The 23,294-nt window shown below is 37.1% G+C and overlaps 3 protein-coding genes across 4 annotated transcripts in view; 2 read left to right on the top strand and 1 right to left on the bottom strand.

Moving 5' to 3' along the window:
- Positions 1 to 1,539: 1,539 nt before the first annotated feature.
- On the top strand, positions 1,540 to 14,099 carry mief2 (mitochondrial elongation factor 2). 2 transcript variants are annotated; one of them, XM_052126898.1, is made up of 5 exons: positions 1,540 to 1,673; positions 9,242 to 9,384; positions 9,770 to 9,926; positions 11,065 to 11,387; positions 11,736 to 14,099. In XM_052126898.1, exons 2-5 carry the CDS (start codon positions 9,250 to 9,252, stop codon positions 12,519 to 12,521), a joined length of 1,401 nt encoding a protein of 466 aa, XP_051982858.1. In that variant the 5' UTR covers positions 1,540 to 1,673; positions 9,242 to 9,249; the 3' UTR covers positions 12,522 to 14,099. The 2 variants fall into 2 exon arrangements, with proteins under 2 accessions (XP_051982858.1, XP_051982857.1); XM_052126897.1 differs by having other exon boundaries at positions 11,062 to 11,387.
- A 1,475-nt stretch (positions 14,100 to 15,574) lies between these two features.
- smcr8b (Smith-Magenis syndrome chromosome region, candidate 8b) lies at positions 15,575 to 22,386 on the top strand. Its single transcript, XM_052127044.1, has 3 exons — positions 15,575 to 15,712; positions 16,826 to 19,503; positions 21,358 to 22,386. The coding sequence occupies exons 2-3, from the start codon at positions 16,838 to 16,840 to the stop codon at positions 21,770 to 21,772; spliced, it is 3,081 nt and encodes a 1,026-aa protein (XP_051983004.1). The 5' UTR covers positions 15,575 to 15,712; positions 16,826 to 16,837; the 3' UTR covers positions 21,773 to 22,386.
- A 106-nt stretch (positions 22,387 to 22,492) lies between these two features.
- zgc:112980 (uncharacterized protein LOC503706 homolog) overlaps positions 22,493 to 23,294 on the bottom strand; it is a 38,533-nt gene continuing 37,731 nt past the window's right edge. The window contains exon 21 of the mRNA XM_052127045.1: positions 22,493 to 22,617. Within this exon, the coding sequence (XP_051983005.1) occupies positions 22,543 to 22,617 (75 nt within the window). The 3' untranslated portion in view covers positions 22,493 to 22,542. The remainder of the gene's footprint in view (positions 22,618 to 23,294) is intronic.

Here is a 23,294-nt window from a genome sequence, read left to right as displayed (position 1 = left end):
TCGGTAAGGCTACTTAAGCTACGTTCACACTGCCAGCTACTAGCTCGCTGCACGTCGCCAGTGGCTGGTGGTTAGGTTGCTAGTGGTGTGTATGGAGAGTCTAAACAGCACTGTTTCTTTCAATTAATATTATTATTAAAATATTAGAAAGGTTATTAATATGGTACGTTCATTCACTATATCTGATAATTTTAATTGGTTTTGTTCGCTGTCGTACATGTAACACATTTTCAAAACAAATGATTTAATAGTTAATTTTAGAGGCTGTTTGATGATTTAAACCTACTTGGAATCCCCACAATCTCAGATACATGCAGAATTTTTCTTAAAATTGTCCCTGTTCATGGGCAGAGACATATCATATATCACTGGTAAATTCTCCTCCTCATTTGCATAAAGTTAAACATTTCTCAACTTTGCTGCGTCGCTGGACACGGCCACATCCGTGTTCATCCGACACTCGTGTCGCCGGAAATGACCAGCTCTCATTAAAAGTTAATGAGATGAGGTCGTTTTGTTGCTGTGTGTAGCTGGCATTGTAAACGCAGCTTTAAGCTGCGTACACACCGCCTGCTACTTTGTCGCTGCATGTCACCAGTGGCTGTTGGTTAGGTCGCTAAAGGTGTGTATGGAGAGTCTAAACAGCACTGTAGCGCTGGTAGTGTGAACGCAGACACGCAGCGACAAAACAACATCATCTCATTCATTTTCAATGAGAGCTGGTGACTTCGACCATTGGCGACCGGATGTGGGTGTGTCCAGCGACTCCACAAAGGTGAGACATTTTTTAATTTATGCAAATGAAGAGCGACTTTCAGGAGCGACAACCAATACGAGAGAAGAAGGTAGAGCTCACATGATCCTAATATTTTAATAATAATATTAATTGTAAAGAAACAGTGCTGTTTATACTCTCCATACCACTAGCGACCTAACCGCCAGCAGCTGGAGACACACAGCGACAAAATAGCTGGCAGTGTGAACGCTGCTTTAGACGTTTGTTCGGCCGGACGCTTGGTTTAGGCACAGAGTTCCCGCCATATTTTTGGGCCTTTATTTCACTCCTCCACTGACTGCAGCCGCGTACTCTCCTCTACTTTCAAGGCGAGGCATTTGGCATCTCGAAAAAGCCTACTGTTTTCGCTTCACAAAGGGATGATTAACTTAGCACGCATTAGTCAACAAAAACAGAAACAGGGCTAAATATGTTTAAATCGCTACATTTTGACTCAAAATGAAATAATTAAATAAATATACAAATGTAATATAAATAAATAATATGACCAATTATTAATTAACAAACAAATATATAAACCAACTTAATGTAACATTAAACAAAATAAAGAGTAGTATGAAAGTTAAAAATATTTTTTGTTTGTTTTCTTGGAAAATATAAAAAATGTCTACATTTAATTATTGAATTATCAAATTGAATTATTTGATTATTGCATTTTTTTATTTAATTTAAATCGATTTTAATCAACGGTCGTTCCGCTTTGAGGTCGTGGCCATAGTTTACTCTCATTTCATTGGTCAAGATGCACGTCAATCAGAAGGTCGAGTGACGTAGGATGTGTTTGTTTTAGGAGAGAGGGCAAGTGCGTACTAGACAAAAGTGCTGAATTTGATACTACATTGCAATGGCTTTAAATAACTGATACTACCTTATAAAGGTAAGTAGCCTGTTTGAATTGGTACTGGTGCTTCTGAATAGTTGTCTGTTTATTAAATCGCCAAACTTGTTAGTTTTCTGCAATCGACAGTAGGTGAAGATAGCAAACGCTAACAGCGAAACACTGTTGTTTTTGATCACAGTGGTTTAAAGTAATGCCCCTTCTAAACAAGCTGCAAAGCATATTACTCAATTAATCGACAGTTTCATGTGATTTAATAAAATATAGATCAATGAAAAACTAGATATGATTATTAGATGAGAATGTACGTGCGAAACAGCTCGTCTGTACACTGGTACTACTGATAGTTTATGTATGGTTAAATAGTAGCTGTCTTATCTGAATTAGTTAAGAATGTTATCTTATCTTAAAAGCTAAAAGTCCATCTGTTTGAAAACCTTACATCATTATTGTGCACTAACTGAGTTGGCATGTTTTTCACCCCCTAACAAGGGATGTATTAGAGTATAAGACTACATCGTTTTCATTTGATGGTTGTTCTGGGCAAAGTCGTTTTTGTCAATCAAAACCCTTCAAATTTAAAGCTATCGTGTCATATTATGAATCACCCATGCACTAGTGTTTTAGATCAGGTTTCAGTGCAATTTTTGGAACACAGGAAACTGAGCCCTAAAAGAAGATCACAAAATTATCATATGAATAATTCGAGAGTTACTAGGCCACATGGGTCTAAATTTAGACATTGTATGAGTGTAGCCTCAATGGTTTTACAGACCACCTTGGGCTGTCACGTAGCAGACATCAGCTGTGTGCACCCATTTATACATTGTGAGAAAAATAGTAAGTGTGATATTTAAAAGACAACATAATGTTTCAAAAAATAAAACGGTTGGCTTTTATATTTTCATACTAAACTCAAAAGAAATGATAAAAACATTATTCAGAAAATCTGAAGTTTGTATTAAGTTTTCTACCTGCTATTACAGTAATGTTACATGAATAAACAAGGAGGGAAAACAATAAATTCAAATTTATTTGTAGTATTTTAAAGCCGAATGAATCTGACATGATGTGAAATGTGTTTATTGTTTTACTTTGTTTACTTGTTACCTTTTTTTCTTTTTAACAATTCTTTAAGCTTTTTTACTCTAGAATGTTCTGTGATCCCCCTTGCACCCCCTATGGGACACCAGTTGGTCCCTGGACCCCAGTTTGAAAACCCTTACCTTGAAACATGGGGAGGTAGTTTATTTTCTGAAATAATTTTGTATTTCAATATCCCTTACAAAAACTGACTGTGGTTATTTCCAGGGCTGGGTATCGGCAGTAGGACTGGGTATTGAAACCCAGGTATTGAAGATTTTTCGATTCCAATTCACAAGCTTTCGATTCTATTCGATATTGATTCATATGGGTATATTTCAGTTTATTGTCCCTTTTGCTTGCATAAGAAGCAACTAATACTATTAATTATACAGGGGACCTTCTAACTAGGTACATTATTAATTTATGAACAAATTGTATTAGTTTTTCATCATTTTGGTCACTTTTGACTTTTTAAAAATGGACAAATCCATGAATTCAATCAATAAATAAGATATTATATTTCATACATTATGTTTGTTAAATTTGTATTTTTTTAATTGCATATTTTTTTATATTTACAAGTATTTACTCTTTTAACAAAACCAGCATTTCTGTAAAGAGCATCTGTATATGAGCTAACAAGAGACAACTCGAATGGCTTAATGTTTATTTTTTGGTTGTTTTGATCAAAAACTGACTAAAGAACAGAACTTAAAAGAGACATTTAATTACATATAATTTTAGTGGATCTCATCTTTGGAACAACTTTTACTGTCAACACAAAGTGAAAGGATCTTGCTGCTAAAAAGTTACAGAAATACTCAAACAGCCCAGCTGGCACCAACAATCATCCATGCAATTATCTAATCAGCCAAACGTGTGGTAGTGCATAAAATCATGCAGCCTAATGATAAGCAGGTTTCCGTTTGGTACAACCATTTTAATAAGAAAAGATGTGATCCATAGTCATATAAATATTAATTGCAACCTACAGGCGACAGCAAGACGCCTGACTTTGCAGAAAACCATCACAGTCATCTGTATCTACATTCCTCCAAATTTAAACTTAAAACCCATGGACCTAGATCACCTTATTGCTCAGCTCCCATCTCCTTTTATTCTCACAGGAGATTTTAATAGTCATAACATTTTGTGGGGCAGTAATCACAGTAACACAAAAGGAAAGAAGATTGAAGATTTTATAGATAACCACACCTTATGTCTTTTAAATAATGGATCTAATACCTATTTACATCCAGGACATGGAACGTACTCTGCAGTCGACCTAACAATTTGTCAGCCTGAATTATTTTTAGACCCATCATGGAAAGTTTGTCATGATCTCTGTGGAAGTGACCATTTCCCAATCATTGTAACCATCAAAGGCAGAGAGGAAGAAACACATGTACAAATATGGCAAATTAAAAAAGCTAATTGTATCATCAAATCAAATCACTTTATTGTCATACTCCCATGTACACAAGTGCAACAGTAGGTGAAAGTCTTGTGTGCAGTTCCGAGCAACATAGCAGTCATGACAGTGATGAGACATATACCAATTTACAATAAACAACATATTTACACAACACAATTTACATATCAAATATACACATACTTACACAGCACAATAATTATATACAATGTACACTAAACAATACACACAATATAGAATACACATACAATAAAAATAAAGAGTATATAAAATATATATACAGTAGTTTGTATTGAGGAGAATATATTTGACAGTCCAGTGTGAGATAATAAGATAAAGATTAATAAAGTGCAGTGCTGATTATTGATCGTGAGAGATCAAGTGTTCAAAAGTCTGATTGCTTGGGGGAAGAAACTGTCATGAAGTTGGCTGGTGCGGGTCCTGATGCTATGATACCGCCTGCCTGATGGTAGCAGTGAGAGCAGCCCATGACTCGGGTGGCTGGAGTCTCTGATGATCCTCCGAGCTTTTTTCACACACCGCCTGGGTAGCGGGGTCGATTTGCGCGACGTCTTACTCTGATGAGTATGCCGGCTCTTTTTCCCCTTTTCCTTCTGCGTTTCCGCGGCTGGGCAGCCCAGACAATGGGCTCCGCTGGCGTGTTGTAAACAGCGGGTCGTCATTGAGGAATTTGAAGTCCGGTTTTCGGTGTGTAATTGCAGAACCAATGTCCAAAAGAGTTTGTCTGTCGTATACAATAAGGCAGAGAACATCAAAGACAAAAAAACTAAAAACTGCAGTGTTGTGTCGGAGCTTGCAACACACCAGCATACTTGGCGCCATCTTTATCAATTTCAAACCTTCTGTCATGAGAGACCGACACGGTTTCCAGAAGACAGCCCAGATGCTATGCAGAATTTCACTGAAATGCTCATATCTATAGCTAATGATACAGTCCCAAGAACATCTTTTAAATATAAAACATAGACAACTTCCGTGGTTTGATGATACATGTAAGGAAGCTATAAAAGAGAGGAAAAAAACTGAAAGACTTCTTCAGACATCCATCAACTAAAAATCTTATCAAACTCAAGATGAGTAGAGCACAAGCAAGGAGAATTATAAATGAAGTAAAAAAAGGAAAGCTGGAGGAAATTAGTTTCCAGCATGACTCCATCATACAAAATATGGAAGCTGATACGGAAAATGGGAAAAAACAACGGTCCTCAATTACAACACATCAAACAGCACAGCACACAAGAAATTGCAAACATTCTAGCAAAAACTTTAGAAAACAATGAATCTATTGAGAACTGCCCTCCTTCTTTTCGAACTGTTCTTGCTCAACCTTTTTCTATGCCATTACAAAATCCTACGACACAGCTGTGGAACTGGATAAAATCCACTATACATTTTTTTAAGAATCTACCACATCTTTTCCTGAAAATGCTCCTTAAAATTTTTAACTCCATCTGGATATCGTGGAAAAATCCCATCTGCCTGGCATGAAGCAGAAATAAAACCCATTCCAAAGCCAGGAAAAGACCATAATGACCCCATAATCTACCACCCTAGTTGTTTATGCAAAACAATAGAGAGGATGGTCAGTGATCGCTTGGTCTGGATACTGGAATCTAAACACCACATAAGTAATGCCCAATGTGGTTTCAGGAAAGGTCAATGCACTACAGATCACCTTATTTGTCTTGAAATCTATATTCATCATGACGCCTTTATTAGAAAAGAACACGTTGTAGCTGTCTTTTTCGATTTGGAGAAAGCTAAGGACACGACATGGAAACATGGCATTTTAAAGGATCTGTACCCAATGAATTTCAAAGTTCGACTGCCAATCTTCATTAAAAGTTTTTTTTATCGAACAGACTGTTTAGAGTTAAAATAGCAAACACCTTGTCTAACCTACATAACCAAGGACTTGGACTACCTCAAGGAAGTATCCTATCAGTAACACTCTTCAGTATTAAAATAAATAGCATTGCAAAAGTCATTGGTTCTGATGTCCTCAACCAGACAGCTCAACTCTTATGAACTTGTACAGAACCATGGTATGCTCAAAGCTGGACTACGGAAGTATCATTTATGGATCAGCTAGGAAGTCATATATACAACTTTTGGACACTACATCACCAATCCAAAGTCTCTATGCGGAAGCCAATGAACCTTCCTTGGAAATCAAGATGCCTAAAGTTGGCCTTACAATATGCAACCAAACTTAAAACTAATAAAGAAAACCCAGACAGTTCTCCAGTTCACTTCGGTATTCAACAATATATGAAAAAAAAAAAATTGTCCATTTAGCCTATGTATAAAAACCCATCTGGAGAATCTGAAAGTGGATCTGCAAAATTCTTCCATGGGATCTCAAAAAGCCTAAAATCTTATCCATCTGGATTTAACGAGGAACCAAAAATCCAAAATGCATCCAAATGATTTCCATCAACAATTTCTGGACATAAGAGCAGTATACCCACAACATATCCCAATATACACAGATGGATCTAAATCTGGAAATAAAGTGGCAGCAGCTTTTGCAACAAACCAACTGTGTCAGGGTATCTGCATCCCTGACCAAAGTTCAGTCTCACTGCAGGGGCAAACGCTCTACTACTGGCACTGAAGTTTATTGAGACTTCTCCACAAAATCTTTTAAAAAAATAACTGACTCAAAATCATGTCTTGAAGCATTGGAAGCTACTAAAACTGATCTCCCAACAATCGTGAAGATTTTAATTAAACTCATCTCTTGAAGCAAAGAGTTTTAAAATTATTTTCTGCTGGGTACCTGGATATTTAGGAATCTCCGGTAATGAACAAGCAGACAAGAGCTGCCAGAAAAGCACCATATACCGAACCAGTAGAATGGCCTATATCTTCCACGGATCTGAAAACAACTCTGAATGTATACATCAAAAACAAATAGCAGTCGGAGTGGGATCAGTGTTTAAACAAAAAATTATGTTAAATAAATCTTGTTGTTGGAACAAGATATGTGTTCCCTTTTAATAATTGCAGGGATCAAGTAATTTACACACGATGCTGGATAGGACATACAAGACTCACACACCAATTTTTACTAACAAGAGAACATTCACCAAAGTGCTCATCTTGTCAGAACCCACTATCCATTAAACATATTTTACTGGACTGTGATACTTCTACACATCTGAGGAACCTGTATTACTCAGTTGATACTTTTGAAAAGGTTTTAAACCAAGTGAATCCAAATTTAGTTTTAAGGTTTTTAGGAAAAATGAATCTTAAACACCTTATTTAACTCTGTTTTAAATAACTAAACCTGGCTCCCACCATGAATATAGCCATAGAAGCTGGCATGGTGTAAAAAAATGAAAATGGGGAAAAATTTGATCTCAATGATTTGGACCATGGCATGCTTGTTGGTGCCAGATGGGCCTCAGATGGGTTCAAGTCTGGTCTCTGGCTGGGCCACTCAAGGACATTCATAGAGTTGTCCCTAAGCCACACTTGTGTTGTTTTGGATGTGTGCTTAGGGTCATTGTCCTATTGGAAGTTGAACCTTCGGCACAGCTTGAGGTCCTGAGCGCTCTCAACCAGGTTTTCATTAAGGATATCTCTGTATTTTGCTGCATTCAGCTTTCCTTCAACGGTGACCACTCCCCCAGTCCCTGCCGCTGAAAAACACCCCCACAGCATGATGCTACCACCACCATGCTTCACTGTTGGTATGGTATTGCGCATGTGATGAGCAGTGCCTGGTTTCCTCCAGACATGACACTTGGAATTGAGGCCAAACAGTTCAATCTTCGTTTTATCGGACTAGAGAATCATGATTCTCACAATCTCAGAGTTCTTTAGGTGTTGTTTTAAGTGTCTTTCACTGAGGAGAGGCTTCTGTCTTCCCACTCTGCCATAAAGCCCAGATTGGTGGAGTGTTGCAGTGATGGTTGTCCTTCTGCAAGTTTCTCCCATCGCTACACATGATCTCTGGAGCTTAACCAGAGTGACCATTGGGTTCTTGGTTACCTCACTTACCAAGGCCCTTCTCCCCCAATTGCTCAGTTGAGTCCTGGGGCCGGATTCACAAAAATGTTCTTAAGAAAAAAATTAAGAAAGTTCTTAGGAACGTTCTTACAAACTTCTTATAATTTATCCTAAGTGCAATTCTTGAAAAGTTCTTAAGTTCTCAAACATTTTCTTAAGAACTTTATTTTTTTTCTTAAGAATAAAAAGACTTTGAAAAGATTTGACATGTCTGATCAACCTGCTCATGGAGTTTCCTTGTCTAATAGCCTATAGCAAATTCAATACTTCAACACAGGTAAATCGTAACAATAAATGTATCTATTAACCTTTTTTATGTAATGCGTGAGATATAAATAAAAAATTTAATTGAGTTACAAATTAAGAAGAAAATGGTAGTTATGAAGAAATTCCTTCTTAAGACCATTTCATGAATCTGACCCCTGGTTGTTCCAGACTTCCATTTTAGAATTATGGAGGCCACTGTGCTCTTGGGAACTTTCAATTCGGCTGAAATGTTTTTGTAGCTTTTTAATAAATATGCAGATAAAAAATAATCTGGATTTTGCTTTGACATTATGGGGTATGGAGTGTAGATTGGTGTGAAAAAAATTATTTAAAGCATTTTAGCATAAAGCTGCAACATAAAATAAAAAATTTAAATGGAGAGGCCTGAATACTTTCTGAATGCACTGTATGGTTACTGTAGTAAAACTATGGTTCATTTTCATAAGTCATGGATAAAGCTGTTGCGAGGGAATGCAAAACATATTTTTAAATAACAGAAACTATTGTGAGGGAACAAATCTATTTCAGAAAATACACTTCCCTCCTTGTCCTTTTCTCATTTGGAGCTGAAGAAATATTGCAACAAATGGAAAAATAACAATTCTGATAGAGTGTCTTAGTTACCTACAACTACAGATGATGTTATGAAGATTAACTTGAAATGGCTTTTGTTAAAATCAAAAGCAAATGAGCTTTGGACTTGGATTAAGTGCAGTTAAAATCAAATGGTCATGTTTATCTCTTCTTATTTTCTTGTTATTATCTCTTGGCACTCTCACAGAGGAAGTGATGTATTATTCTAGTAAAAAGCGAGGTGAAGATGGAATCGCTGCTGTCATTGACTTCCTGTTGTCCAATGCCCGGCTGGTGCTTGGAGTGGGTGGAGCTGCAATGCTGGGCATTGCAACATTAGCTGTGAAACGGGTGAATATTCATTATTTTAGCATGCGGTTGCTGTCCTGAAAACCAGCTGTCTTTTCAAAGCATTATTATTAAAACCCCTTCCCCATTTTCACATAGAATTTCCTTTTTTACTTTTGTAGTTGACAAAGCATCAATTACACATCTAATGCACATCCATTGAGATTTGACTTCATTTTTAGATATTTGTTTTTAAAGTGACAAAAAGTGAAGCCATCTTGCATGTCTTTACTTTTACTTATGTGAAAGCTATTTAAAAAATGTGGCCCCCCACCAATGGTGTTTGGTTGTAAAAGCATGTATTGGTTGTGCAAAGTGCTCTTAGACAACAGTGTTTTGGATCCAGTTTTGTTCATAATGTCATTTTCCTCTCCCTGTGATGTCATAGCTAATAGAGCGTGCAGGAAGGCCTCCTGATGAAAAGCCGGAGAATAAGATGACGGACAGCTGGGAGGAGTTGAGCTTGGTTAGCTCTTCCCCCAAACTGCTGCACAGTGGAATTGAAGGAGTGGTCGTGAAACAGATTGCTGCTGCAACCAAGAAAGGTATACATTCAAATACAGTGTGAAAAGTCATTGTTTTTTGACTGTTGAGCTTTTAAAAGAATAGCCTTGTTGGATTTTTAAAGGTTCATACCAGGGCTGGGTATTGATAACAGATTCAGTTCCCATTCATATGGGCATATTTCAGTTTTAATTTTCAATTTGCTTAACTATAAAATAAATTCTCCCCCATCTAATGCTGTTAATTATATAAGGGACCTTCTAACTAGGTACATTATGAAAATATTTTTAAAAAAATCATTAGTTTTTCTTCATTTTGGTCACATTTTTGCTTTTGAACTACGTTCAAATCCATTTATTCCATGATTTAACCTCTTTAACTCTGCGTACCCACCGGCTGGTCCAAAAGGGGGCGCTATTGTTTACACTAAGTGTTCAAGTCTCTGAATATGTGAGTCAGGCTTATCGTTTGAAGGCTTAGAATCTGGCCTTTTCACTTCTGTATTTATATTCATTAAAATAACAAGACATTTGCGTCGCAAATTGGTGCCACCTAGAGGTCATGTGGTAGAAATATTAATATGAATAAAAAAATCATTCAAATAGAACTTTAATAGACAAATAATATTTCAAAATAAAAGCTCTCATTTTCAGGAATGCGACTGCATATTTTATTTTGTTGGCCTAATACCATTTTTATTTTATTTTTTATGTTTGAAATGTATAAGAAATCAAATCCAAGCGTCTCTTTTATGCTTTGATCACTGCTGCTGTAAGCCCCAAATAGCTAAAAACTTTATATCAGTTTTCTAAAACTTAGCCAGTTTTTACTTGTCTGTGAGCTTGCAGGACAAACAAATAGTCCTGTCCCAAACTCTCTCTATTGGTTGAGCCAATGTTGTTATGGCAGGCCCAATCAGGCTGCTCAGACAGATTACAATTGTTTGTTGTTGCTAGTGATACAGAAATTTCCCTAGTGCTAAATTATTATTTTACACTAGCAGGCCTATCTGTTTGACCGCCCAATTGTAAACAGGGGTGTGTTTGGAAACAATTTTTCCCCAATTCCATTTGGTGACAGAAATCACACACTTTACCTTTAAATATTAGACGTTTTTGTTCTGATTGCTCAGGAACTTGTTCATCTTGACTTACCTGTTTTGTGTGTATATTTTAGCAGAGCTGTCTCAGCCCATCCCCCTGCCTTCACCTGAGCACCTACGGTGTGACCCTGACCCACCTCAACGACGGAAACGCATGGATCTCTGTGTGCTGACGTTTGCTGATCGTCTGCAGCAGTATTACAGAACGCGAGTGTGTCTGTCAGATGAGGAGGTTTCTGTAGCACAACAGCGAGCGTTAGACATCGCCATGGAGATCCAGGCCTTCCTGCGTTCTAAACACCCAGAGATGCCGTTGGGCGACATGACATTAGGGGGGTCACTGCTCGATGATCTGCAAGTGGTTAATGCTGATCATGCCTGCCTGATTGTGCCCCTACAGGTATGATGTTTTTTTTGAGCGTGTGTCTTATTGTTTAATTGTGTATTTGCATGTCCAAAATGCTTTTTAAAGCTGATGTCATTTCTGCGACACTAGCGCCACCAAATGGATTTGCAAAAATAAACAATGTTTTCAAAACCGCTTTCTGAGACCCTGTTCTGCGGTTGTAGTAGTAGTAGTTCATAATTACATATTATTAATTGCATTTTCATAAAATTAATCACACTAAATTATTGTGTTAAATCGACAGCCATATTTAAGTTTTCAATAGTTGCCATTCTAGGCAACTTCCGAGTATTAACTTAAGGTAGTATGCTCAAACTTTGTTTTATATGTGTGTTTTTATAGTTGGAGTCTAGTCTGTGGACGGCCATTGCTGGAGAGGACACATTTTTGGGTCACCCTCAGTATTGCATGGTGCGGCGCGAAAACCTTGAGTACTTCCCGCGAGGGCGGAGCTACTGGGATCGACACTTGCTGGGTGGATACTTGTCATCACGACTTGTTTCTGAGCAACTCAGCAAGGCGGTGATGGAATCTATGAACTGGCCGTCGCTGACCGGAACCCTAGAGTGTGAGGTGCGACCGATGCTTGGATCTCCTGAACTTAAACTAGAGATTCAGGGGTTAAGTCAAAGCGGTTACAACAGTGGAGAACGCTTCTATATTAACATATTGCCAACAGTTCGGCTTGGTCAGATGACGCTGACGGCGCAACGGGAGATCACAGGTTCATTCGACTACGTTTGGTACCAGAGTTTGTACACCAGCGAAACGTCTAAATTGGCAACACTTGACACAATGGACTCTGGGTCGGAGGTCCGAAGGAAGTGCCTGAAAACATTAAAGGCAGTGTGCCGCAACTGCCCTGCTCTACGTAAGCTCACCGGCAGCCATCTTAGCAATGTCATTCTGCACATGAGTGAGAAGGAATCTGATTGGTTGGAATCTGCCTTCGCTGATAGATTCCAACAGGCGATCACTGAGCTGATTGGATACCTGGAGACTGGAATCTTACCTAGTTATTTCAAACCTGATGTGAATCTATTTCAGGGTTTTACTGAGGATGACATTGATGAAATGGGCTTTATGCTCTACTGTGCTGTAACTGAACCAGAGATACTACTGATTTGAATATCTCTAATAGATGTACAAGCACAGAGTAGCTGTCTCCATGGCAACCGGCATTTATGCACCTTTAAAGGAATGGTTCACCTAAAATTTAAATTCTGGGATCCTTTACTCCCTCTCATGCCATTCCAAACCAATATGACTTCATTTCTTCAAATGGAAGATATCTCACAGAATAGCCAAGCTGCTCTTTACCGCACATTCAAAGTGCTCCAAAAAAGTATTATAAAAGTAGTCAAAATCTACACAAAAATCTGTAATTTTGTTTGAGGAACTGATTGAATAAGTCTTTTAAATTCACAAAAAATATTCTCAAATCTCAATATTCTTAAATATCACATCTCAAATCGTGCTTCGGCATATTAAAACTTGGCACATCATGATTGGTTACAAGACGAACAAGCAAGCCAATGGCATCTGGTATACTTGACGTCAAATTTCCGTCTTTGTGTGCCAAGTTTTAATATGCACAAATGCGAATGAGACTTTGTCGGATATAATGACTTTGATCTGTTTCTCGCAAAGCTACAGAAGGCTTCAGAAGACTTGGAATATAGAACACAAGTCATTAAGACGACTTTAATTGTCCTTTCTGGTGCTTTTTTGCGTGACCACCCCTATAAATTGTGAATTGTATGTTGTTGTTTTATTGTATGTAAAAGAGCAGCAGAACATTGTTACAAACATCTAATTTTAGTGTTTCATTGAAGAAAGTAATATGGCTTTGGAGCGACATGAGTGTGAATAAATTGTTTAGAATTTTTGTTTTTAGCTGAATTAGCCCTTTAAACAAACATTTGCTTATCATCTTTGTGATATGACAAGAAATTGCCTTAAGGTGTCACACCATACCTCATTTGCATACAATGAGTGACATAGGCATCTATTACATTAACTATGCAGCACTTTCCTAGAGATATACTTTTCTTGGATGTGGATTTAAATGTAATATTTCTGAGTGCCCTAAGAGGATTTAGACCATTTATCCTTCACTTTACATGTATTTTCTTTTGTTATTAACAGCGTTTTGTTCTGTTTTGAGCATGGGATTATGTTCTAGTGTATTGTATTTGGCAGAAATGGCATTATGCATAGATAATGTGAAGCTATGTTGAATTTGAATAGGCAAATGGGCAATATTAAGTTCTGTTATTCTCTTATTACAAAAAAAAAAACTGTCTGGTGTGTTTGATTTTGAAACATGTACATTTAAGTGTATTAGAGGGTTGTTTAAAGCTTAATAAAGTTTATGGGTGTAACATTTGGTAAATGGCAAATTTACTTTCCTCTACCAATAATGGTGGTGGCATATATGCCTGCCCAAAATCTACCCCTCCCATGATAGTCATCATAAATGGCTTAATAAGAAATAGACAGAAATATATGTATGTAGTGGGTCACCCAGACTACAGCTTATAATAATGTGCCAAACAAATTGTTAAAAAATATCCAGCCACAACAGTAAATTCGCCACTACCAATTTTCATAGCACACTTACGCCACTGAGTGTTAAACCTTACTTAATATAAATTCATCTTTGCAACTGTGTGTCTAAATATGTGTCTAAAATAAAGAGATTTGTCACAATTTTAAAGTTGTTTGTGGTGTTATTTGTGTTTGTCATATCCATTAGCATTGATCACCTGATAATTTATTACTGAGCAATTCTGTACACTAGGAAACATCTGATCTTTTTATTGTTTGTTGTATTTTGTCATTATAGCAACACAATTCAGTTTATGCAAGGTCATTTTGAAAAGATGACTTCCCTTACAAACGTTTATCATGCTAACCACAGTTTCTGCCATAGTACAGTTTCATTGTAGAAACAATCACTCTAGTAACAATGGTTTCCATGGTAAATTTGTGTGAGGTCTTTTCTTTTGAAATGGTGACAAATAGGTCTAACTTTTAAATATAATAAATATGCCAAACTTAGTGTTCCAACAAATAGGTATTTATTTAGCATGGCAACTGCATAGCACTGACAATTATTTTTAATTATACCTTAATTTTTTTATTTTATAATGTAAAACCATAAGTTAAAGGGATAGCTCATCCAGAAAAATATATTAATCATTTATTCACCCTCACGCCATCCCAGATGTGTAAGTATTTCTTCTGCAGAATACAGAGATTTTTAGAGGAATTTCTCAGCGCTGTTGGTCCATACAATGCAAGTAAAATGGTGGGCAGACACTTGAAGCTCCAAAAAGCACATAAAGTCCAAATAAAAGTAATCCTTAAGACTCCAGTGTTTAAATCCATGTCTTCAGAAGAGATATGATAGGTATGGGTGAATTCTGAATGTGAAAGTGGAGCTCTGTTTCTCACCCAAAGTGATTGCATTGCTTTGGAAGACATATTTAACCACTAGAGTCATATGGATTAATTTTATACTGACTTTATGTGATTTTATGAGCTTCAAAGTTTTGGCCACCATTCACTCACGCATTGTATGGACCAACAATGGTGAGATTTTCTTCTATAAAAAAAATCTTAATTTGTGTTCAGCAAAAGAAAGAAAGTCATACACATCTGAGATGGCATGAGGGTGAGAAAATAATGAATTTGCATTTTTGGGTGAACTGTCCCTTTAATATGGGATTAAAACGAAGATTTCCGTCATTACTCCCGTCAGATGATTTCAGGGTTTGTCAAAGGTTTTGCCCTTAAAAAACACGTACCTTGCTAATCATAGCTTCCGCTATTAAAAGTTACAGCCTAGTTATTGCGACTAGAGTAAAACCATAAATAAATATGATCTCCTTTAGAGAGTCTTCTGTCACTTTCTATATCGATGAGAAGTGACTGATGTCCTATAACGGTATTTTTGTAGTAATACCACAATTTTGAATGTTAACCTTAAAACATTTTTGAGGACTTTCTTTACAATTGTAGTTGATTAATATCTTAGTTTGCGGGCGAGTTTATGGCGTGACCTAGAAAAGCGCGGTTATGTTTTGAGTGGCTGTAAATATAATCAGTGTTAAGGCGGAAACACTAGTGGAATTGAGCTGGTTACGATCACTCCCCCCAACCAGCAGTCACATGTCCAACTATGGCAAAGGCAGCTTCGATTACAGCTCTCCGGCAAGCGCTTCAATGTTTGTTTACTTCTAAACGACTTATTAAAATGAGCTAAATGCGTTTCACGTGATCTTCTGTACTCTAGCTTGTGTCAACGAACGCCGGTAAGTTCATTTATATTTGTCTATTATTCTAAATTGACTATAGTTAATGACATTTGCCTTTTCTCTACACTGATTTGATCTGTCTTATGCCTGTAATTGATGTGAAATTTATAATTTTATGCTTTTTGTGGCTGTCAAACTGGATATAATTCTCTTTTGATGCGGCAACAGATTTCAGTTTACTATTCACATTACTGCGCACTGGCTGACCGGAGCGTACTTGCGTACTTGCCTAAGTGAAGGTGCCGTTTACAGTGTTTAAAGAATCAGGGGTTTCTATCCTGAAGTATTATTTTGTGGGACTTATACTAAAGTACTATTGAAACATAATACATACTCTTAATTACATTTCAAAGTAAAACAAACAAAAAAAAATCTAACATTTAGATTTGAGATGTTTTCTTCTAAAGAAATAAAATAAAATGTTCCTTTCAATTTAATTTAGGCCAAGTACACATTTCAGACGTTGCCATGAATTAAATCTTTCTTAATTATCATTCTGTGGAATGCATACTGAATTTTTTTTCTTATAAAATGTGTGTGTATATATATATATATATGACCCGCTACATACACCAAGCCAATTAAATCATGTGCCTTCAAATTTAATTAATAAACCAACTAATAAAATCAATTTTGAAAACGTATTTGACCACAAACATGGTTATTTTGTCCTTATGAAGAGCCTTCTCAACAGTCATCACAACTTACAATCTTTAATCTAAAGCAATGTGTTAATTATAAATCATACATCATTTATTATTTAATAAACTTGAATGCAAAAACAGTCTATTTTTGACTAAAATGTTAAACAACTAAAAATATGATGCAACTGAAACAATTTCTGTAAACAGGTTTAGGGTAGTTTTCAGTTCAACATCTGGTGTTCTAGAGCCTTAAATAGTCAGGACATTGTGAAGCAGCCTGTTTGATCAAAATGTACTCAAAGTTTGTTTTCATCAGTTTATTTATTAAGCTAAGAAAACGTTTACTTTTTAATACTCAATGTTTTCAGTTAGATGATTTAACTTTTGAGTACATTTTTGAATGTATCCATATATAAGTATAATTTCGATGTACTTTTTACACACCTGGATGGTTTGTTTTAAACAGATTTGTGCCACCATGATTGGTTCTCCAGACTTGTTTGCTTTCACTAAAGAGACTGACTTCAGGGAAATACCCACAGAACCATCAGCACTTCCAGAGGAACTGTCTGTGCCCATGTATTCCTACTCTGGAAACAACACACCATGGTCCAAAATATCCTGTGCTAAATTTAAAAAGGATTTTATCCTTATTTCCGAGTTCTCTGAGCAAGTTGGGCCCCAACCTTTACTCACAGTTCCTCCTGAAACCAAAGCTTGCGGGACATTTGATTTGAACCACTTCTCCCTACGGATCATGTCAGTGGACTATCAGACCTCCCTCACAGGCTCAGGAGGATGTAGCTCTCCTAAACTGAACTTTGTGGAAGACTCAAAAGTAGTTTTAGGGGATTCTGGAGAAGGTGCATTTGCATATGTGCACCACCTCATACTCTATGATTTGGAAGCTCGAGGGTTTGTGCGACCTCTCTGCCTTGCCTACGTGTCATCCGATGAGAATAAAATCATACAGCAATTCCAACAGCTTTCAGCAGAGTTCTCAAAAGTTTCTGAATGCCTGAAAACAGGGAACAGGAAGAACTTCGCAAATGAACTGGAGAAAAAACTACGAGATTTGGAGTACACAAGAGTTGTGTTACTTGGGGAGATAGAAAGAGAGAATTTAAATGACTCATTTGTCAAGTACACAAATGCAAGGGAACAGACTCTGAATAGTAGACCTACATTAAAGAGTGATGCAGAAGATTTGAAACTGAAAGAGAAGTCACTATTATTCAAAGGTGAAGTGAAAGTACAAGAGAAAGACGGACGTGAACTTTCGAGAGAGAAGGTAGAGACAAAAAATTGCACATTGAGTGAGACCGTCTCCAATAACAGTTTATTGCTGATCAATTGTGAAGTAGAAGGGACAATTAACAAATATGAGCAAGATAAACAGTTTGAAAAACTTAAAAAAAGAAAGGATAAAGAGAAAGGATATTGGTCAGTGCCATTGGCTAATAAAGCTGAGGAATTGACCAGTGTACATAAATCGATTCAGGAACATAAAAGCCTTCTTAAACAGGTGACCTCCTACCCAACCAGGAAGCTCGGAGTGTCTGAGATTTCTTCTTTTGAACCAGATGACCCTCCTCATTCTTTTGAGCTTGACCTTGATGATTCAAGACTGCACAGTCAGTTTGCTGGGCCAGTGCTAGAATGCAATGTTTTCTCCTACACAAACACACCCTTACATTCTCCGGAGCTGATAAACTCTACTTCAACTCGGCGATTTGACAGGCGTCTGAAAACTCTTGAGGAATTGTGTGATGAGTACTTCCACCAACAGGCGCTACAGCAGCTGCACTCCATTGAAAGGACATTCAGAGGAGATGGCAGCCATATCTATGCAAACCAACTGTGCCAAAATCTGCTTCGTAATCTCAAATCCACCAATTTCTTGTTTGAGGATCCATATGGCTTGGAAGAGGGTGCAGAATTACAGCCTGGAATGGCTGGCCATCATGTAGTCCATCAAAACTCCTTTCTTACTGCACCCAGCATTCTAAGTGAACCCGTCAGTCTTGAGTCCTACACCTCCTGTGTTGAAATGGTGCCAATCAAACTAGAGTTGGGTGGGTCTAGCCATTCTGCAGCTGTAGCCAGTGATGTAATTGTACCTTCCAAGGAAAGTCTACCCCCAACGCCTAAATCATCCCCAGTAGAAGCCGACATTGCAGATGAGGGGGTCGTTTCGGCACTGGATTGTGATTGTAATTGTCTCGATGAGGAACATGTTTCAGCTATGATGACCAGCATAAGCAGTGGGGACAGTATTGAGGTCTTGGGGACAGAAAAGTCCTTCAGAACTCAGGAGTCAAGTATACCCATGTATACAGCACCACCAAGACCTCCACATTTGACCACCACAGCAGGACTGGAGGGTCTAAGGCAAGGGAGGGTACCTACCAGACGGACTTACAGTGGGGACAGCATTGAGGTGCTTAGTACGACTGACTCAATCCTACCAGAAGACTTGCGTGCCTTATATTCTTGCGCTATTGATGAGGAAACCCCAGAGCAGGAGACAGATGAGAAGGACAGATCTCAAAACCAGGAGAATGAACAAGTTAAGGAGTGTCCATTTGGTGTGGGATTTGCTGCTGCTGGAGAGAAAAGAGGTGTTTTTACAGAGGGTTTTTATCCTGCTTTCACCCTTACCCCACCGGACTGTCCTATGACTTTGAACCCAGTTGGGTCAAACTCCCAAGATGTGTGTAGTGCATCAGAATTAATTCCTTTTCCCTTGTTGGAGGAGCCTTGTCGGACAGTACGTGATGATTTATCAGATTGTTTCAGCTTTCGCAGCACCACTGCCTCCACACCCTCAGATTGCACTTTCTTTGTGTATCATCATGGGGATAAAAGAAAAGATTTGAACAGACGGAGGCATGGCCGAGTAGGACGGGCAGCGTTGAAGTTCCTCCAACAGTTTCCGTTTGCGGTGCACGCAGTGTTTAGTCTTCTGAGTGGCCAAACGTTGGTGGTGCTTGGGAGTGAGGAGGCTACGGTGAGAAAACTGGTTAAAGCACTATCTATCTACACACCACATCTGGGCAGATTCAGAGAAGCCATTCAACCTTGGACTTCAATGCCACTGCAACTTTCAGACCTGCTAAACTGGAAACTTATAGGCTTCAATAGGTAACTATTCCCAGGACTAAAATTCTTCTATGCAGCTTAATTTTGACGACTATGCTTAAACATAAATTTCTGTCATTTTCAAATGGATGTCTAGAAGGTAACCTTGTTTTTTGAAAAGTGAATTGAAATCCCCAGGGTTCCCACACATTATGACTAATTAATTTCCATTACTTTTCCAGTCATTTCCGATTGCTAGATAAGGATTTATGAAAATGATATTATAGAGATCACACTCACGAAGAGCAATTTCTTGCCAATTAAAATTTTTAGAGCAAAGCATAACTAGAGCAATTTATATTCACTAAATAAATTACTTTTCAAAATTGAATTGATTTCCATGATTTTTCCAGGCCTAGAAATCCCTATTTTAAAATTCCGATATATCCAGGTTATCCATGATTGTGGGAACCTCACAGCAATCCTAACTTTGGTAGCAGCAAACATGAATCTTGTGAGTTTCACTGAATAAGTTTTACTATTCCAGACTTGGCCCCCATAGATCTTGAATTGCTGGTTCAAGTATGTTTGATTAGGGGTAAACTCTAGGAGCAGGGTGAGTGCCTCTGGTATACAATATATATTAATTTTGCTGCAAAATTAATTGAAATAAAATTGAAATCGCTATATGACCTTGTGCGATATTAAACCACAAAGGGCTGAAATTTAATGAAATAATTTATTTGCTCATTTCATTTTATGTGTGCTGTTCTGTCCTGGCTGTCTGTATTGCTTAAGCGCATTATTAAAAAATGTCAGAGTGATTCTGTGCTCCAAGACATCTTGTGCTCAGAGTAACAAATGTTCTCAGAGTTCAGTTCGGTTTGCTTATATTTATATAATTAGATGATTACAGTTATATTTAAAGTGCTCCAGGGGCCAGATTCACTTTTGCTAAATTCCAAATAAGTTTGGCCACTACAAGTTAATACACCCCATGGCACCGGGTATTTGTTGACAGAGATTGAGAGTCACATTGTACTGCTGCTGTAAATATGAACTCAGCTACACTTTATGATTTTTTTTACATTTAAACTCTTGGTTTAAATGAACCATTACTTAACATAGCAATGCCACATGCAAGTTTATATTTTGTTTTATTAGTTAACCTACATAATATGAGAGATATTACTATTTCAAAAATAATGATGAATAGTGGGTCTGAGACCCTATCACAAAGTGGACAAAAACATGTACAGTGGACAGGTACAATGGTATACAAAGAAAACAGTTCACTGTTTATTTATTTATTAGTATGTTTGTGGCTGAAGAACATGGGTAAAGCATTTCCAAATTTTGTTCAAAAGGAATTATTTACTATTTTTTGGTTTATCATAGTTCAAATCACAAATGCAATATTTTTCAAAATAATCACAATATGACTTTTTGTCCAAATCGTGCAGTCCTAGTAAGGACACATGACAACCCACAAAAACAGGATGTTTTGTCACCCTTGCTTAAAACCAGAATTATAGTAACCCATACTTTCATAGGTTCTCATTCATGAAACAAGCAGAACCAATTTCTTTCAATTCAATGCAATTTACTTAACACCATCTTAGAAATCTCCTCTTTTAGGATAATTTGTCACTTGTGTAACAACCCTTGCTTCATTTGTGAAACAATAATAAAATAAATGGCAACAGTAAAGTTGTCTTTTATGAATAAACATAATGGCAAGTTTCAAAATTGCGTTAGTCAGAAAGTCTGTGTTTTTTGAGAATGACCCACTAAATTACAGTGTTTCCACTCATGGTTCATGAATGGTTCCCACTGAGTTAAACAATATAAATGGTAAGCTAAATTGTTAAAGCCATTTGCATTGACACTGTTCTTCTTATACATTTCCTCTTATAGGATGTGTTCCCTTACTCACAGCTTGCCTCACTGTTTGGGCCATTACAGCCGATACATCAGTGTTCTAGATCTGGATCAAAAGACGCTGCGCTGCCCAACCTATAGTGGTACCCTTATCAGTCAGCTGGTGGATCCAAGAAGCTACATTATACGTGGCAACACCTACTTCCTGTTTGTTCAACAAGCGCTAAGCAAGCTCGTCACCAGAGCATTCCTCCTAACATTTTCACACAGTCTCCATTCTCCCAGAAACCCTCTTGAAACCATATGGACAGAGCATTTTCATTCTACACTGCACAGAGATGATAAGAAAATTGTCATCTATTTATCAGAGCTCATCAAACTGCATTTCATGGAAGTTCCCCCCAATGTCCTCAGATTCAACTACACCACAAACTCACTTTTCAAGCTCTAAAGCACTCAATTGCACTGAAAATGAGTGTCAATGATTGGTGTTGACTCTTTTGCACTGTGTAGTTCTATTCAGCTTTGATTGCTTTAAAAGTATTTTTCCCCGATCTATAACAATATAATGTATGCATGCTTTGATTTCTTGCATTTAAAAAGCCAGTGATAAATATAATTTGTTCAGTAATACTGTGGCCTGATCTCATTTGCAGAACCATATCATCACAGTACATAACATAACCTTAAATAATCTATAACAAATCAATATTGAATGGCTTCATAGCAGTGTGAACATTTGGGAGTCATCTTGTTTGAATATGTGTTTATTTATATATAAGTTTTGATGCTCAGAGATTTGTATATTGCCCTGTTGCTCAATGTGATTGTTTATTTAACATGTTCGACACATTAATCAAGGCACTGTAATTACAGGTAATGTTTGTAAAGTATTGGTCAATTCCAAGGTGAAGACAAAAGCCTGGAAAAAATTTCAAACCACTGCTTAAACTAAAGGCTTGTGAACTTTGTAAGGACATTTGAAAGCATTTTTTTTTCTTCTTCCGAAAAGTCAAACGTTAAAATTTACAATAAAGAGAATTCTTTATTCTTACAACTTTAAAATTCTAACACGATCAGTTATTTTAGGATCATGTCTTATGGCTTTCTTAGGGTGCCATAATATCTTACCAAAAATTCCCCCAGCAGATAACGATGGACAATATATTCACTTGGTCCAAACTTAATCCATGAAATGAAATACAGTGAACATTCCCTTGTTCAGTATGTGGGTACAAGGCTTAAGCGTTGAATTTCATGCAGGATTTGTCGTTTTTCTTTAGTAAGACTGGCCACCTGCAGGAGGAAGAGAATGTTGTTATCCTTACTGATTGAAATTACATTTTAACAGATTGTAGTGCTTAAAAACTAAAAATTACAAATGCAATGTTAAATCAACCCATTCATTGTTAATAATGAAGTGTATGATGCACTCAAACAAACAAATCTCACTTAAAAAGCTCATCTGAAAAACACTAGAGATGGGCATTTTGGTCAGTTTGACTGCTCAAGTACTTGAGAAACATATGAATGATGGACAAGTTCCATCTGCACAATTTTTTTTAAATGGTTCATCAATGTTTGTCAAAGGAACATTTCTTGCCATTGGATTGTGTCTCGCCATTTAATTTTACCATTTTGTGGCATGAGAGCGGATTATAAGTGTCAAATTAAAAATGGTTAATCTTTTAAAAACAAACCTCATTGGAACCGTAGCCTTGTGGATAGTGCTCCGACATATAGTGCAATACTGACACGGGTTAGTTAAAAACAATCGGGTCAAACTCAAAATTACAACATCATATTTTATAAGTTGAAAAAGTTGTTAAAAGTCACACACTTATTGAATTGTCATGATGGATCATTGTGGTCTCTTCAGAGTACTCTTGCCCACCCCTTGTATACATGGTTTGAATTTATAAACATATGCATATTAATTAAACCGACTGATCTCAGTTCAGGAGACCCTATCA

The sequence above is a fragment of the Xyrauchen texanus genome, chromosome 5 (genome assembly GCF_025860055.1).
Source record: "Xyrauchen texanus isolate HMW12.3.18 chromosome 5, RBS_HiC_50CHRs, whole genome shotgun sequence".
Lineage (NCBI taxonomy): Eukaryota > Metazoa > Chordata > Actinopteri > Cypriniformes > Catostomidae > Xyrauchen > Xyrauchen texanus.
Note: the sequence above shows the minus strand (reverse complement) of the source record. Positions and strands in the feature narration are given on the sequence as shown.